Source organism: Barbus barbus, assembly GCF_936440315.1.
Source record: "Barbus barbus genome assembly, chromosome: 5".
Classification (NCBI taxonomy): Eukaryota; Metazoa; Chordata; class Actinopteri; order Cypriniformes; family Cyprinidae; genus Barbus; species Barbus barbus.
In genome coordinates this window covers 36,468,465-36,486,479 of record NC_136733.1, presented here as the reverse complement: position 1 = coordinate 36,486,479, position 18,015 = coordinate 36,468,465, and the positions used below count along the sequence as shown (strand labels likewise).

The window sequence follows — 18,015 nt, the reverse complement described above, 5'->3', positions numbered from 1 at the left end:
TTGTGGTTTCAAAGAACAAGAGATACCTGGAATTTAAACTGTAGGGATGGTCATTAATTGAAACTCAAATGTAAATATTCTAATATTTTGAGATACTGGATTTTTGACTTTGTTGACTTTTTTGACTTGTAAGCTCTAATCATCAAAATTAAAACAAAAAAACTTTTGAAATGTTTTACTTTACATGTAATGAATCTAAAATATATGAAAGTTTCACTTTTTGAAATAAGTTACAATAAAAAATGAACACTTTCACGATATTCTAATTATTTGAGATGCAGCTGTAAGCATAGGCAGAGCAGACACAAAACATTCATTCTACACCTGTCCAGTTTTATATTTTTGTTTATATATTGTTTGATTGAAGTGGCTTGAGTTTTAAATTGTTACATGAAAAACAGCTTGCAGTCTGGATAAAACCCTATCTGTAACAGTTTCTTGTGGAACAAGAAAAGATTAATAGCAGAGCTCTGGTTGCAATACTTTGTCATTGAATAATATATAATGCATTTTATCAGCTATAACAGGCACATCTTTATGTTTAATGTGCTCTGATTATATATTCTTGTCTGTTCTTGTTTTCCCAGTGTTTCCACTGCTGAGAAATTTAACAGCGGTATCATCAATCAACAGCTGCCATGACTCAAGAAACACATTTCCATCGACAACGTAAGAATCAGCAATTCCGTTTCACCAATTATCACCAAAATGGTTTTGACTTGCATGCTCTCTATTTCTGAATAACGCAAGGGGGCAGATTTGTTTGTATTTGATTGGGATTTTTTCTGTGTAAAGGCATAGTTAGTGTGGTTTTTATTCCTTTTCAAAGAAAAAGTTTTAGAGTGCCTGAGTGGATGAAAGAGGAAGGGAATAAAAAAGCAGTGGGTGGAGAGAAATGCAAAATAAGAGACTGAAGGCCTCCTGGAGGAGGAGAGCAGACAGAATAAGACAAGGACAGAGGAGAAAGAGAGCAGTTGAACTTTCCTGGAACTTTATTAGACTTACAACTTTTTTGGAGGAAATTCTAATCAGCAGGTAAGAAAATTAATAAATATGTCATCTTTTAGATATATTTAATTTTGATCGACATTTGAGGTTTTTAATAAGGAATGCATACATTTCAAAATCACAAATTCACAAATCAGATACATTTTGAAAGTCGAGAATGTCATAATTTGAAATGTTTCTAGATTATAAAGAATATGTACTAATTTATTTTGAACTCTGAAGTGGTTTTCTATTTGGTTTCTGCAAGTCTTAATTTTGGTCTGTGATTTTTATATTGTGTTTTCAGGCATGTCCGTTATTTCTACAGTCATAAGTTTTCATGCCCTTGGCATGGAAGTGTAAAAGGGATAAAGACGCATTCATATTAAACTTTCTGTTCTCTTCCAAATTTCTCTGATAAGGTCATTTTTGTCTTCTTTGTTTAAACAGACTGGAGTGAGATCCCTGCTGACACTTTCCACAGTAGCCCGTTCAGCATCGATACACCATATGGGTACCAGCTTGACTTAGACTTTGTTAAATACGTCGATGATATCGAGCGAAGTGACACCATTCGCCGACTGCATTTTAACAAGCGGCCGGGGGTGGCAAATGCTGCCTCTGAGCCGCAACGCATCATAAACTCCACACACTGGACTTCCTCAGAGTCTTTGTCCTCGGTGAGCAGTGATGAAGCCAAGAAAACCTCTCCCTCTTCATCCTCGTCCTCTTCTTCTGTCAACAAAAGAAGACCGCCACTTCCCCATTCCAAACCTAAATCTTCCAGTCAAAGACCAGAGGTCCCTCAAGACCTAGTTACTTCTCAGAGGGATGAACATGGGACGCCTACCCCAGCCACACAACACCCTACTACAACCAAATCAAATCCTATAGTAGAAAAGACTTTGGAACATGAGAAAGGCTCATCGCAGCAAGGACCTCCAGAACCACAGCCGCGGCGTAGACTGGCCAGTTTTGGTGGTCTTGGCTCTACCGGTACCCGGTCTCCATACACAAGCTGGAGTGCTCTAAATCAAGGTGCTAAGATGACAGTCTTAGACAAGCCCAAAAAAGGTACCTTGTTATTGGGGAGCGACCTAAAAATAAGCCCCTCAAGCTCAGGCCGGGCATCTCCAGTGAGTGGTGTGAGCCCACTCCACCTGCAGATGGTCAGGGATCAGATGGCAGCTGCTTTACGAAGATTAAATGATTTGGAGGAGCAAGTGAAGGCCATTCCTGTCCTACAGGTGAAGATTGCTGTTTTGCAGCAAGAAAAGAGACAACTGACCGCCTTGGTCAAGAGCCAAGATGAAGCTCAAGAATCTACCTCTAGCATCGACAAAGATTTACAAGAATTGAACAGCAAACCAGCGATGGAGAGTTGGGAGCACAGTGCCATCTCTGGTCTGACGGATTTTCAACAGCTCAGTGTTGAAATGCAACTGCTTGAAAGGAAGATCCAAGATGCACGTCTTGAATCCTTCGCTTTCAAAATGAGGGATGTCGCAGTTGGAGATGACAGGCGCATCAATGAAGTCATTGTCATTCATCAAGACAAATTAAACTTCAGTAAGGATGTTGCTGTCGATGCCAAACTTGAGACTCAGTCAGTGGCCGTCGGCGTCACTGAGGCTATGCTCGGCGTGGTATCCGACAAGGAAGCAGAAACTGAGTTGCAGCAGCAAACCATCCAACATTTAAGTGAACGAGTTCAGATACTGGAGGCTGAGCTTAAAGAAGCAATGCTCAAGGCAGAAATGGGTATGCTGAGGAGTGAACTGCGGGAAGCAGAAGCGAGAAACCGTGCTGACAAGAGTTCCTCCACACACCCGCAGGTAAACTGCGCCGCCACCCAGACTGAGTTGCAAACTCGCACTATTGGGGTTGGAGACCACACCAACCTTGTGCATTCTGCTGTTGGAGGAGGACTAGAGCGAATTTCCATTGGTGTTGGAGTTTCCTGCAAACCTGAGATGAAGGTTGCATCTTCTGGCCCAGATACACCTATGGAAGAGTGGGAAATGCACAAAAGAGTCAAGCAAAAAGATCAGTGTATCGGAAGCAAGAGTGTGGCAACACACAGTCAAGGTGTTGGGACGACAGTGTGTGTGTGTGATGCTGCCACAATTACCTCGGAGACAATGGAGAATAAAAGGAGCATTTCCCGCCAAACAGTGGGCTGTGGTGACTGCACGGTCGACGTGGATGTCAGATCTGTCAAATCACTAATTTCCCAAGGCACGGTCACTGACCCAGTTCGAAGTGTTGATTTGGGTGTGATGGCAACCCCTCAGACCATGTCTCAGCGTACCAGCACAGCCTTTTGCACTGTCTCACGCAGCACCAGCACTTTGCAAGCCTGTATCTCTGAAGCTAGCACCAATACAAAGCACACACTGACCAGGGAAAGACATACCAACACAGCACATTCAATGACTCGATCTCTGGCGGTTGGAGATGGGAAGGTTTGCGACCGAGTAGCTGCTGTTCAGATACGCTCTGTTGGAATTGGAACCACTGCATGCTTAGATAGAGACACAAGCACCCCTGTTATTCCTAATGTTATGACACGTGATGTGGGCGTTGGAATGGCAAATATCAATGAGAATATCCTCATCGGACTCCATACTCGGAACATTGCATGTGGTCCATCCCGTCTGCCAGATCCAGTCAAGACGCGTAGCATTGGCGTAGAAGTGGGGGACGGGAGAATACGCGACCCAGAGGGCCAAATGTTTGTGCATACTGAGCCTGGACTTGACCATTATATAGATCGCATGCAAAAATTACTTAAAGAACAACAGGACCTATTAACTGACAGTCACCCTGGGGCAAAACATGAGGTCATTCTACAGTCCGATGGTGTTTTAGATAAACAAGTTGGAGGTAATAATGTGTATAATTTTTGTTTCTGCCTTTGAAAGCATTTTTTGGCATTTTAGATACTTTATGGGGTTTCAGCTGATTGTTTGCTTTCACTTTCTTTCTAACTCCCAGGCATTGCACAAAACCAGACATCAAATGAAACTTCAAAAGTTAAAGAAAAGAATCAAATGGAGTTGCAGATGTCTGCTGCTCTTCATGGTATGTATTATTTGTGTCAAAGGCAACTCAAGTCAGTTAGCAAGCAAAAGTATAACATCCTGGTCTAAATGACTCCACCCGACAAAGAAGTGCATGCAGGACACAAAAAGAAGCAGAAAAGAGGAGGCTTTTTTCAGAACAATATTTTTGCATTGGAATTTGAACAGGAGGTGAAAATAGCACTCTCTGGTTTGTCTTTTGGCTGAATAAGCCCTACACTTAGAATATTTGGGTTGCTGTTGGCTTGTGGAATGCTCTCATGTCTTTTGGTATGTGGCAGATACAGGCATGAATATCATCCACACTGGAAGTCTGCTCTGGTTTTTGAAAGACAGGAATGTTTGTTTCAGGAGTCTTTATTACAGAATAAAAAGAGCCTTTAGCTGGTGTGTGTGGTGTATAAAGGAGTGCGCGCTTAGGGGCTGTCATGGTAGTCCATGCTTTTTTTTTTTTTGACTTTTTTTTTATTGCAAGGAGCCGCAAATATGAGGATTCCCTCACAAAAGACTTAATTTCTTATTATGTATTATTTAAATATTATGTTGAAAGGAAAGGGAGATAAATATCAACTGTATGCAGATTTAATTTTATCCCCAAATTTCAGTTTAAAAACCTGTTTTAAGAATTCTGCCAAAAAAAAAAAAATCAACAACAAAAAGAAGCAATATCAAATTTTACTTGAAAATCATTTTTGAGTCATATATTGTGTCCCATCTTATTAATTTAATCAGGAATATGATGGCATTTCTTTCAGGCTCACCCAGTGATGATCGTTGTCTCAGGTCCATCATGAAAAGGAGAAGCACCAATCTGAAGTCCATGGATAGTATGAACCCTAAGCCTGCCTCATATGGGTAAATAAAGTCTTTTATTATTTAATCATAACTAATAAATTCAGCTCAGTGACCCATTTTTTTATTATTACTGCTGAACTAGAATTATTTTACCAGATTGGTTGTATAACTAATTTTGAATAAAATGCATTGCTATTCATACCTATGCATTGTACATTTAATTGTACATCTCTCTCTCTCTTTGCATCTACACAGAGGTACTGTGGACCCCCTGTCTGAGGGTGGTGATTCTGAGGAAGAAGAGGTGAAAAAAAGAGAAAAGAGGGAGAAAGAGGGGACCAAAGATAAAGGGAAGATTCCCAAGAGCAAAGAAAGGTTCATGCTTCTAACAAGTTTTGTCTCATCAGTGCAAGATGATTCTGTTCAGCAAAACGTTATCATGTTACATTTGTTTTCTACTGCGTAGGTATAAATTTAGTGAGAAGATGCTTTCTGCCTGCCAAACTCTGGAGGTTCACCTTCAGGGCAGCAAGGTTATATCCAACAGAGAAATGGTGAGTTTCAGAACAGTAAGAGAGATCTGTGTTTTAATGTCAGTGCTTTTATTGTTTCCGGGGGTTTTTCTTCTCGAGTTAGTAGTTACTGTATAGTAGATGCTTTTTGAGGAGTCTTAGTCTGTGACATTTAAAGCCCATTGAATGAATATGTTTGTACATCCTTTATTATCAGAGATGGATTCCCAGACTTTAAATCACTATTTTTTAACAGATTGTACAGGTTTCATTCTCTCTTTTTTTTTTTTACTTCTCTTTGGCTTTTGCTGAGTAATCATTTCACCCAAATTGTTAGTAGCTGAATTGCTCGTGTTTTCAGTTGCTTTGCAGCAACAACAACAGTGTTGAACCATCTCAGACAGATCTACCTTTAGTGAGCAAACATGTTTATGAAACTTGTGAATTAATTCTCAAGACACAGAAATATATAACTCAACAACAGGAAAACAAAAGAAGGGCAAAACCAACTTTATTTATGATGTGTTGTGAAGCTGTATTTCAGTCTGAAAAGCTCAGTTGTTGATGTGTTCTATGTTTACTCGCTCTTATCCCATAATTACCCACTGGCATATAGATCAGATTGTTCGGTACTCTGTGGGATTTTGGGAAGTATAAAATTATAGCGTTGCTGTATTTTCCTTCCGTGTTAAAAGTAATTTAAACCTGCTTCATTTATTTGGTGTCATTTTGTTCTTGCTGTAGCATGTCTAAAAGGTTTCGATGTGGTTTACCCATACTCACCCGACAATTTAGTTGTAGATTTATTTATTTATTTGGCATTTTATCTGTTTGTCTTTGTAAAAGCGTTCCTGTCTGAGCACAGTGCAGCAGGAGTGGTTCTGTGTGTCCAGCCAGAAGAGGGCATGCCCACAGATCATGGAGGACTTCCTCTTCGCTTGTCGCCATGTCTCGCCTGATGTCCTGTGCTATGTGGCCAACATGGCTGACCAAAATGGCAACACAGCCCTCCACTACAGTGTGTCACACTCTAATTTCAGCACAGTAAAGATTCTGCTTGCTGCAGGTACCTTGAAACTTATTAACCTATAATCCTAGATTAATCTGTTGTGAAGTAGCTTTTCTGTTCATTCTATATATCTTTCTTTAGCTATATTACTATTTATTACTTTTTATTTAGCTGTATTAGTTGTGCTTTGAATATTTCAAAACCAAGTATATACTTTTATTCAGCAAGAATACATTAAAGAAATGGTTTTCTAATGACCTTTCTATTCATGAAACAATGAATAATTTTGAGAATGATTTTTTATTTTTTTCTGTTGAGAGACTCTCAAAAGGGTTAAAAAGGGTTCCAACTTTGGATAATTAATTTGGTCTTGATTCCTTCTCATGCAGGAGTATGTAATGTTGATCATCAGAATGAGGCCGGTTATACTCCCATAATGCTTGCCTCCCTGGCTGCTGTGGAAACGAAAGATGACATGATGGTGGTGCAAGAACTCTTCAGCAGAGGAGATGTTAATGCCAAGGCCAGCCAGGTATCTGCTTATCTCTGTTTTTGACTGAATATTGATCTATATTTATATGAGTAACTGAGAAAACTGTTTCTACACAAGAGTATCTGTGTATCATTTGGTGTTTTGTGTACTGTTTGCTCAATAGGCTGGTCAGACAGCTCTCATGCTAGCAGTCAGTCATGGGCGTATAGATATGGTCAGAGCTCTGCTGGCTGCTGGGGCAGAGGTCAACATCCAGGATGATGAGGGGTCAACTGCTCTAATGTGTGCTGGTGAACACGGCCATGCTGACATTGTCAAACTCTTACTGACCCAGCCAGGCTGTGATGCCACACTGACTGACAATGTGAGTAACCACATGGCTATCTGAGAGAAAAGATTTACAGTAATGATTTAATATTGTCATTTGTGTTTTAAATTGATGTTCTTGTTTAAATTTGTCTGTGTGCTTTTGCTTGGTATGTTTTGTGTCTGTGTGCTGGTAGGATGAGAGCACCGCTCTGTCCATTGCTCTGGAGGCTGGACACAAAGATATCGCTATGCTTCTCTATGCCCATGTCAACTACTCAAAGGGCCAACCTAGGGTATGACTATTCCTTGTCTACATTTGCACTCTCTTATAGCATTTTGCTTACTTACCAGTAACACATTTTTACCAATTACTCACATTAGCTGCACAACAGTTTCTGTTTGTGTGTGTGTGTGTATGCTCATCCACAGGGTTCCCCTCGAAGCAAGACTCCACCTGTTGCACGCATAAGCTCTTCTGATTGATATGACATTTTCCCATGCTCTCTTCATCCATACAGACACCCCCCTCTGAACGTCCTTCAATCATATGACTGAGATGAATGCCACAGGTTATGTTTTCCAACAGGTGTAATAAAGAGTGCAGTATTTTCAAAAGTGCAGTGCACTGGTGGTATTACAAGCTGCATCATTCATTTTCTTCTTTACTGACAGTTATGTTTTCCAGATTTAAAAATACCAGTTATGCAGACTGACAGTAATAAAGACCTACTATAATAGGAAACTGCATGTCAAAAGAGTTTTATATATTCATTGTAGGAGATATATACATTTATATGCATTTTAGGATTATATAATTTTTTTCATATTTTAAATTGAATTAGTTTCTTGTAATATATATTTTAACAAGGAGGCTATACACTATTCCAAAATCTGAAATCTAGATTTTAAGAACTCTTAATAAAAATGAATGAAATTAACCACCTGCAAATATTGCATTACTTTGCTCTCTTTTTGTGTTTTAGATCTGTAGAATTCATACAGTTGTAATGCCATCTAATGGTGAAAAGCTGTACTGCAGATGATCAGCAGACATGAGGAAGGTCGTGCTAACTCTAAGGAACAAATCTGCAAAGAAATATTATTCATTTTATTATTATTACTATTATTATAACAATCAAACTGACGAAAATCAGACTGTAAACATACCTAATGTTTCAGTAGTTCCTTTAGAATCTGACCCAGTGATTCCCTGATTCATGAGTGCAAATGAATTAGTTCTTTTGAATCGGCCGAACTAGTTTAAAGACTGAATTGATAATTTCCCACTCCGCGAAATGGTCAAAAGGATGCTTTAAAACAGACAACCATAAGAGTGCAGGAAGTGGATATTTACCTACTATTAACTAAAAACCTGCAATCTGTCGTTTTTCAGCCATTAGCTGATTCCATCAGTTGGAGGATATCAAACATTTTTTATATTTTGAGCCGATTTTAGAACACGTGTTTTCATTTGTTGTCATGCATCTTCTAGCAACAAGGCACACATTTCTGTGTGAGTTTGTTTATCTGAACAACTTCTGAACAAAATCTTAAAATGTTGATCTTTGCCTGAACTGTATAATTCATTTTTTAGATTGAAGAACAGAAAATGTGGCTTTTGAAATCACTTGGCCTTCTTGAGGCATATAAGATATCAGTGTTCAGTAGCACAGCCGGTGATGAGCTAATTTTACCAGCCTCTGCCACTGTCTGCTCAGGAGGGAGCAGCTCCCACACCAGACACTGATATCTGCTTAGAATGCTTTCAGTGGTGCATTTATAGAAACTGGTCTGGATATGTGAACATATGCCATTTGACTGTGATCTGCTCTTTTTTTTTTTAACCCCATAGAGAGTTATGGTGTCCTAACCCAAACAGATGGGTAATTATTACTCTGATAAGAAATGCCACTCCATGGCTTTCACATGCAGTGTGAAGGGCATTTCATTGTTCGGACATCATCTGAATTTAATACTTGTCACGAAGAGCTTATCATTTAGAATTCAATTGTTACAACTGGATATTTTCTCCACTGAAAACATGACAAAACTCCAAAAACTTACATGGAGCAAAAGTAGTATGGACTACTTTTATGATGCTGCTTTTCAGTGGCATTTCATGAATCTTAGGAAAGGGTCTCTTGAGAACCAAGTTTCGAGTCTGAAAAATACATCAGATAATAAAAAAATAAATAAAAAGAAATTGTGCCTAAGTACATATGTATCATGTCGTTTGCCATTTTATTGCATCTTGCTATATATATATATATATAAGGTACAAAAGAATACAAAATATTAGACTTCATATTTTGTCATTAAGAACCACTGGCCATTTTTTTTCCTTTATGATTTTTTAAGCTTAAAAACTCCATTCCTCATTCATTATAACTGCATGGAAAAGAGCAGCTAGTACATTTTTCAGAACTTATTATTTTGTGTTCCACAGGAAACAAAAAGTCTTTCAATGTTGGAATAAACTTGAGGGTGAGTAACTGATGACAGTTTTTTAAATTCATTTATCTTTTAAATGAAATCCTGTGTGATATTGCATTCTACTGCATCAATTGGAGCCCATTTCTGAGGCTACACAATCATGTTTGCAATTGGTAACATGGCAAAAGTTATTCTTCACCAAAGAGGGACATTTTGTGACATTCAAACAGCTGACATTCAAATCTTATGTAGAATCAGTGTAGCTGTTGTGAAAAAGAAAATAGATGGCTGTCAGATAAAAGGCAGTCCATAGTATTACACAAACAATATCTTGTGGTGAGAAATGAATTCGAAGGCTGTCTATTGAGGTTAGCTTAGAAGATTTGCTTTTTTGTGTAGCTTTTATATAACATGATATACTACATCTATGTTTTTGATACCTGACACATCACCTATGTGAATGCATGCATGGACTTACATTAACTTCACTGATTATAGTTCAGCATGTCTTTGGATTATGTAGCTCAGAGACTCATTGTGTTTGAGAAGGTTCAGCTCAGTGTGTCTATGTTTTGTGATGGAATGCTATAGCATTACAGCTCGGTGCGGTCTGCAGCCAGTAAAACGTGGTGTTGCCATAGTAACCGCCTGAGATGTTTTACCAAAATGCCCTTGTCGACCTGATAGCAAAACATGCATATGAAATGTAAATTTTGACACCATGTAATCATACCACAACACATGCATACACTAAAAACCTGCTCTTCCGTAATAAAACAATATTGATACTTCTCAGAGGCTTGTCAAGAATGATTAGATAAGATTGTTTGATAAATTAAACAGTGGTTTTTGTAATGAAGCTGTTGCCATGGCAAATGTACATGAACAATGTTGCATCTTAAAACTGCATCTGATTTTACACAGACACTTAAGAGGCATATTTCATTCATGAAAATATTGAAAGCAGAAATATGACTCATCACAGGGATTTCTGACGACAGATGGCAATTTAGCCTCCTAGGAAATTTTGGCAATTTATTAAACTGAACTTTCATAATGGATTTAAAATCAGATTACATAATGCTAAAATTGATAACATGACATTATAGTGCTGATTTGATGTATAATCACAAACTCTTATAAGTTTCTTTGCTGTTCACATGAAGAGTTATTTGTCGGGTTTTGGTTTATTGCAGAGATTCGTTTTAACTAGAAATATAATAAACACACGGCCAATTTTATTTTATTGCTGTATGTTCCCCTGATACAAATTTCTCAGCTTTTTTTCTCATGGTCTGTTTGTCTTTTTCAATTATTTACTTTATTAAGCACATTTTCACACCCATACCAATTCAGTAACATCATTTCAAAATAAATGTGTCTCAGGTCTGCCATCAGCTGATTATATTTGACCAAGAATACATTCCAAGGAATATCAGGACACCGCTGAGCCTTTGCAATAATACAGCATAAAAATAATTAAGCATATGCCACGTCTATGAGCTACATTACAAGTTATTAGTCTCAGTTCTCAAAGGGAAGCAGACAGAAACTTATGTTTTGGACTATCTGGTAATATTTATATAGCCCCAAATGATTTCACCAGAATCTCTATTCTTTTTTTATGTTGTAAAAGCTCCCAGATGCAGATACAAACATGCCATTAGCCAATTTATGTGCGTGTGTATTTCAGAGTGTGTGCAACACAACATTAACAACCCTGGAATCCTCTCAAGATGTCAGTAAAGCTTGCAAAAAAACATCTGCATAGGCACACAAATGGAGCCCGCTTTTAACAGAAGGGCGGTTAAAAAAGACTGAAGGAGAGCATAAAAGAGAGGGAGACGGGAAAGGGAAAAAAGGAAAAGAAACCAGATTGCGACAGTCGATATTAAAACATGCAGTGAGTGAGAAAGAAAAGGAGAGAGAGAGAGAGAGAGAGAGAGGGTGGAGAGAGAGAAGCGAGCTGCAGGCCTTTCCATGGGGACAAACTAGCAGAAAGGCACCTCGCAGTTATTCCTCTCTCTCTCTCTCTCTCTCTCTCTCTCTCAACATCCTAACGGCAATTGATTTGTGTATGAAAAGCTGGGCGCTTTTCGCCCCCCTTTCGGGCTGTGCGTTTTGAGTGATCAGCTGATGAAGAGACTGGCTGCGCGCGGCAATGCTGGTTTGCTAATTCTCTCTCCTCCAGACTGGAGCCAGCCTGGAGACCACACTCAGGTAAATCGCCCTCTTCCTCTCTCTCTCTCTCTCTCTCTCTCTCTTCTTCTCACTTGCTCTCTCTCCTGCGCATAGAGCACGCAATCACACCAGGCTTTAGCACATGGGCACACAGAAAGTGAGAGAGGGAGTGTGTGTGTGTGTGTGTGTGTGTGTGTGTGTAGGTGTGAACTGTGGTGAAGGAAAGCATTGCCCAGACAAATCGGTTATGTGGATCCTGACACCTTTTTTTCTTCTTTCTAGAGGTTACAGGAACAGACTTGTGTAGCGTAACGAGGGTTTTGGCTTGCTGCACCAAGTACAGACTCTTCTGAATGTGCTTTTTGCCAGCACCCTGCATGTTTTGTGTGCAGCGGTTTAGTTGTGCGTCTGTGCATGGGAGTGTATATGTGTCAGTGTGCATTCCAACATTATGCTGTTGATTATTAGGCCTCCTTCCTTTCACACGGTCCCCTGGGGTACGTGTGGATAAATGCATTCCGTGTGTTTCTCTGCGCGCTTTCATATTTGTCTTACTCCCGTGTAGAGGATATTTGCATGAAATGTTTGCGTCTGAGAGGGTTGTTCTCTCACGTCAGTACATTGCGTCTTGTTTTGTCTGATTTCTTTGTGCATATAAAAGTATATGAGAGCGTTTTGTGCGCCGCGCTCGTGTTTGATTTAGACATCAGTGGTGGCGCTGCTTGCATAGCGTCATACTCAGATTTCATATTTTCATCCCTCTCATATGCTCTCTGCGGCAAGCATATCACTGCACTTTAATTGCCTTTGTGTAAAACACAGACTCGACAGCACACACACACACACACACACACACACACACACAAACACACCCAGTGAATTCCGCATGCGCTTATCACACGTGAGGCGTGTGCATGTTGCTATCCGCTGCGTTCCAGTCCCGTTTTTAATGAAACGCGTTCGGCGGACTGTAGGTGAACCGTTCCTTTATGTCAGGTGTATTGGCTGGAGAATAGCATCGCCGTAAACGTCAATCATTTCATTCACAATGGGACTGAAGATCAGTGTACCAGCGTCTCCTGACTCCCCAGCAGCCCCTGTGTTGGATCATACAGAGCTAGTGGGATATTGTTAAGTGATTCTTTATCAAATATTAAAATGGAAATGAAAGCAGCTGCTCGTGTTAGAGGGGACTGAAGATTGAAGGCAGATTGCCTGGTGAGATTTATAGCCGAGATGATGAGTTGGACCTGGAAGTGTTCACATGAAAGGCCAGAAAGTTCATCAAACTGCTTAGTAATTTAATGCTGACTATCTTGTTTTATTCATTAAACATCTTGCAAACTTGTATGTTCATAGTGCATTAATTACCATAAAGTTTCAATTGTTATTTGCATAGAGAAGGTTGATGATGGCACAAAACACTGTTAAAATTAGGTTCTGTGATGGTTATTAATAGCTTATGCCAGAGGACCCCAACCACCGGACCCGCTACCGGGGCGCAAGAACTTTCTTGTATAGATATGACACGCGCGTTTATGATTGTGCTAATTATTATGTATTTTCGTTGTATGCGATTGATATGGAGTAGCAATTTGACGATTTCATGTTAAATAAGTAAATGAAAGATTGCTCTGATCTGTCACATATTAGGGGTTAAAACGGAGCACAGTTGATCCGTGATAGCTACGCGTTCGGCACGTATGATTCGCAGATGAATTTGCCATTTTACACGTTCAAGCAATTTTAAACCACAAGAAGACGAAAGAAAGAGAACTCAATTCATTACTCACGCGCTGTTCTCAAGCATAGAGACTTGTTTCAGAGGAAATACTGAGTTGCTTATACACATAAAATTAGTCTATGTAAAAAATCCTTCATGGCATTGTCATTCTCTGTTTTAAAAAAAAAAAAACTTGTTTATCCGTAAAAAAAAATCCAATCTGTGACTATATATAAAAAATATATATATAGGCCTATATAATGCGCCGAACCACTAATGCATAATATATGTGTGTGTGTGTGTGTGTGTGTGTGTGTGTGTGTGTGTGTGTGTGTGTGTGTGTGTGTGTGTGTGTATATAAATATATATATGTCTATTTGCAACCACTCAATGGAAATTTGCTGAAACTTACTCACCCTCAGTTTTTTTTTTTAATTGAAACAGATTGAAGAAATTTTGAATAACACTTGCTCACCAATGGATTCTCTGCAGTGAATGGGTGCTGTCAGAATGAGCGTTCAAACTTGATAAAAATATCAGTGAGGATACTTTTCAGTTCCAGTTCATGATCACAGTTTTATATTTTTAAAATGGCAAAAATCCTTATTTCTGTCCTTAAATCCAGTACTGCTCATCACTGTTTCCATGTCTTTTCCTCAGTCTCAGGCCATCCAAAACGGAGTGTCTGAGGTTATGGAGGAGGAAAGTAACTTTAAGAAACGAAAAAGCGATCAACAAGGCAACCAGGGCGCTGAGACTGGTCAGGAGGTGGTGGAGAAGGTCAAAAAGCGACGGGGTCGCCCTCCTGCCGAGAAACTGCCGCCCAACCCTCCCAAGCTTACAAAACAGATGAACACCATCGTAGACATGGTCATCAACTACAAGGACACGTCAGTAGTTAATCATGACACTAAAACAAAGTGATTTACGAAGAACTTTGCCAGCAGTTTTAAGTTTGTACTCTTTCCTTTTGCATATGTGCTTCATGTCAGACAGCACAATAAAATGCATAACAGCTCTTTTTTTTTTTTGTATCTCTTTTTTAACATATCATTGTTCTACAGGTTGGGCCGACAGATCAGTAAAGGTTTCGTTCAGCTGCCCTCAAGAAAAGAGGTGCCAGAGTACTATGAGCTCATCCGCAAGCCAGTCGACTTCAGGAGGATCAGGGTAAGTATGTCATCCTACAAACCTGCCTGTCTTGTTTTTTTCTAAAATGCCCAGTCCCTCATCCTCTGCCTCCATCACCCCTCTTTTCCACCAGACTATTCTTCACGTTTTTCCATTCTTACTGTACATCCACACCGACATCCTTTTCAGCTCAAGAAATGTCTTATCACACAGATTGTGTTTTTTTTTCTTTGCTGACTGTGTTTTAGAACGATATGAAGGAAGCAGTTTTTTTTTTGTTTTTTTTACAGATTTGATGAAATTCTGTCATTACTTTAAAAGTTTCACAGGAAATATGGCTGTTAACATACCTTTTTCATTGTTCTTGTATTTCTTTTTTAAAATATTTCCTGGTTTCGTTTATGCAGGAGAGAGTACGTAATCACAAATACAGGTGCATTGCCGACCTGGAAAAGGATATCATGCAGATGTGCCACAATGCTCAGACATTTAATCTGGAAGGATCTCAGGTTTGACTTATGTACATTGTTTTATAAATACTTAAAAATGTCTTCTTTGCATTCTCAGTGCATTGCAATGGTATTGCAACATTTATGCAAATAGATTTAACAGGTTTTTCGAAAAAAAAAAAAAATTCATCTCTGGCTAACATAAAAATAGTCTGTTTATATTTGCATTAAACATTAAAACTATTACTTTAGTACTTAAAGGGATGGCTCACGCAAAATTTAAAATTCTGTGATCATTTACTCACCCTCAAGTTGTTCCAAACCAGTATTATTTTCTTCAGTTGAACACAGAAGAAGACATTTTGAAGAAAGTTGGTAACCAAACAGTAGTCTATATAGCAACTGACTTCATAAAACCTTTTTTTCTTTAATATTATGGAAGTCAATGGCTACCGTCAACTCTTGGGTTTCCAACTTTCTTCAAAATAGAAAGAAAAATCCGTAACGAAAACAAAAAACTTAAAGGCACATAAATGATGACAGAAATCAAGCGTAGCATCTCCTAACATTCAGCTGATCCACATCTACCTATAGCAATACGACGCCTATCTCGGCATTCATACATAAGGTCCCTTAGTTTTATCAGAAGTTTTTGCGTTGCTCAATAGCTAATTACCCTCCTCCATCCCCAGCTCCTCCTCTCGTCCAGGCAGGATTCGGCCTTCTGATTCTTCTTTGAATCAGATGAATTTCTAAAATGTGTATATTAAATTATTGAACATTAATGATATATGTAATGCATGTATGTTGGTTCTGTTCTCACTACTCTGAGTTTTTGCTCAGAACCGAACCATACCACCAATCCAGACTTTATTCTAATTGTCAGTTATCTTTGACGATAGTGGTCTTGACAGCATTATAATTTTGTGGTGAACTGTCCCCAAAATGAGCCTGAATATTTTTGCAAGGCACAGAGCTATTTGTGTTAGTCAATATAGCTGATGAATTGTGTGGAGATTGTTAAAATGTCTCTCGATATCTTAGATCTTTGAGGACTCCATTGTTTTGAAGTCTGTTTTTGAAAGTGCAAGACAGCGAATAGTGAAACTCAGCGAGGAAGACAATGATGCTGTTGGAAGCAGTGAAGCAGATGGTGGCCATTTTTTAAATCTAGAGCGTAAGTCAATACGCATGCTTTGTCTTGTCCAGTTAGAGATTCAAGAGATTATAATCAGTAAAACCTACAATACAATAAATGCATAAGTCAAATTATTAATGATAAAGTCTGTATTCTTTGTGTAGAGTGTGTAAATGTTTTTGTCTTAAAAGCTCCTGTTTCGGAATCAACAAATCCCAAGCTGGATGAAAAAAAGGAGAAAAATAAAACCGATCCTAGTAATACCAGTTCAAAGGAAGTCACAAACAGTGATGAAGACCTTGGCAAAAAATGTGAGAATAACACAAGAGGACTATTAAATTAGACCCCAAATGACATATGTAAAGAGCAATGTATGCCATTAGAAGAACATTGTATGGCCATTTCAGTCCAGTTTCTTTGATGTTTCGGTCAAGGAATTGCTCAGAATGTGATCTCTCATTATTATGGTTGCTTAAAATTCCTTTGTAAAACCTTTGTATTCTAAAAATAACATTAATGCAGTGATACATCTGAAATTGACATTGTTTTCATGTATTTATAAAATGTAAATAAGTCATAAACTCAAAATAGATATAAAATATCATGGTAAAAAGGTCTGTAAGTTCGGACTGCCTGAAAACTTTCACTCTTTTTTTCCCCAAGGATGGAGAAACGGTGGTATGGCATATTATGTTATAGTATGATCATTTAAACGGATGCATTCAATCTTTCAAGATGGTATAAGCTGTGCTAAAAGCTATTATGTCTCTGTTTCAGAGAATTTTTAATCTGTGGTTTTTGTGACTATGAGCACTTTGTCATCCCCTCTTTGTAAGTTTCCCTTTCCTTCATTAACTTTTAACATCTTTAAAAAAAAAAAAAAAGATCCCGCAGCTCTTTATCTTTCTTTAGTTATCACAGGATCTTAACTATCTGTACATAGAGGAGTTGGGCACGATGGCAATGTATTCTTTGGTGACAGATCAGATACTGCCCTCAAAGAGAGGCACCTATTGATGATGCGGTCACGTTTGTGTGTTCAGTTTATGATGGATGGGAGAAGTGGTGTGTTTGTGGACAGATGTCAAGTGAAAGTAAAGTGTACGGGGTTTATATGATGTGAAAGGGCAAAGTTTTAAGTCATCATATTGCAAAAATAAACATTTTTATGAAATCACAATCACATTTTATGTGAATCAGTTTCCTCTTTTTGCTTTGTAGGTAATCATAAGCTGTTGTAAGATTTCAGATTCACATTAGGATATTTTAGCTTATTAAAGCAGGTTTTATGAGATCTGTGAACTTTAAGTAATGCAACAATAAGTAAGCATTGAGTTACTTTTAGTAATTTGGCTTTCTAAATATTTTATTTTACTGATGACTTGTTACACTACTGATTCGTGAATGGCACTTTCTTAATACAAATATGTTTTGTTTGGTTAAATAAGGACAATGCTACAAAATCAAAAGCTACAATGTAATGCTACATAATAATAATAAATTGTAAAAATGAATTTAAGAATGCTTGAATGATTAAAATATGTATATTTATTTTTATTAATCCTTGATGCATTGCATATTTAATACATTAGTATTATTAATATTATTATTATTGTTATTATATTCTGTTCAAAAATGAGGTCATAAGATTTTTTTTTAAATAAACTGATACTTGTATTCAGCAGGAATGCTACATAAAAAGATTGGAAGTTTGGGAAAAGGAATTGTAAAGGAAAGGGGTGTATGGTGACCCCATACTTGGAATTTGTGCT

General features: G+C 38.2%; 2 protein-coding genes across 2 annotated transcripts; both read left to right on the top strand.

Annotated features, from left to right (window-relative positions):
- Positions 1–638: 638 nt before the first annotated feature.
- LOC306869524 (KN motif and ankyrin repeat domain-containing protein 1-like) lies at positions 639–7,671 on the top strand (the record flags this gene model as incomplete). The annotated part of the gene is made up of 11 exons (XM_079416280.1): positions 639–669; positions 1,438–3,873; positions 3,985–4,071; positions 4,826–4,925; positions 5,121–5,240; positions 5,332–5,419; positions 6,224–6,443; positions 6,776–6,918; positions 7,043–7,243; positions 7,383–7,481; positions 7,618–7,671. 11 exons carry the CDS (start codon positions 639–641, stop codon positions 7,669–7,671), a joined length of 3,579 nt encoding a protein of 1,192 aa, XP_079272406.1.
- A 3,889-nt stretch (positions 7,672–11,560) lies between these two features.
- On the top strand, positions 11,561–17,421 carry LOC306869539 (putative global transcription activator SNF2L2). Its single transcript, XM_079416292.1, has 6 exons — positions 11,561–11,841; positions 14,186–14,415; positions 14,590–14,695; positions 15,064–15,165; positions 16,150–16,282; positions 16,435–17,421. Exons 1-6 carry the CDS (start codon positions 11,758–11,760, stop codon positions 16,584–16,586), a joined length of 807 nt encoding a protein of 268 aa, XP_079272418.1. The 5' UTR covers positions 11,561–11,757; the 3' UTR covers positions 16,587–17,421.
- The last annotated feature ends 594 nt before the right edge of the window (positions 17,422–18,015 follow it).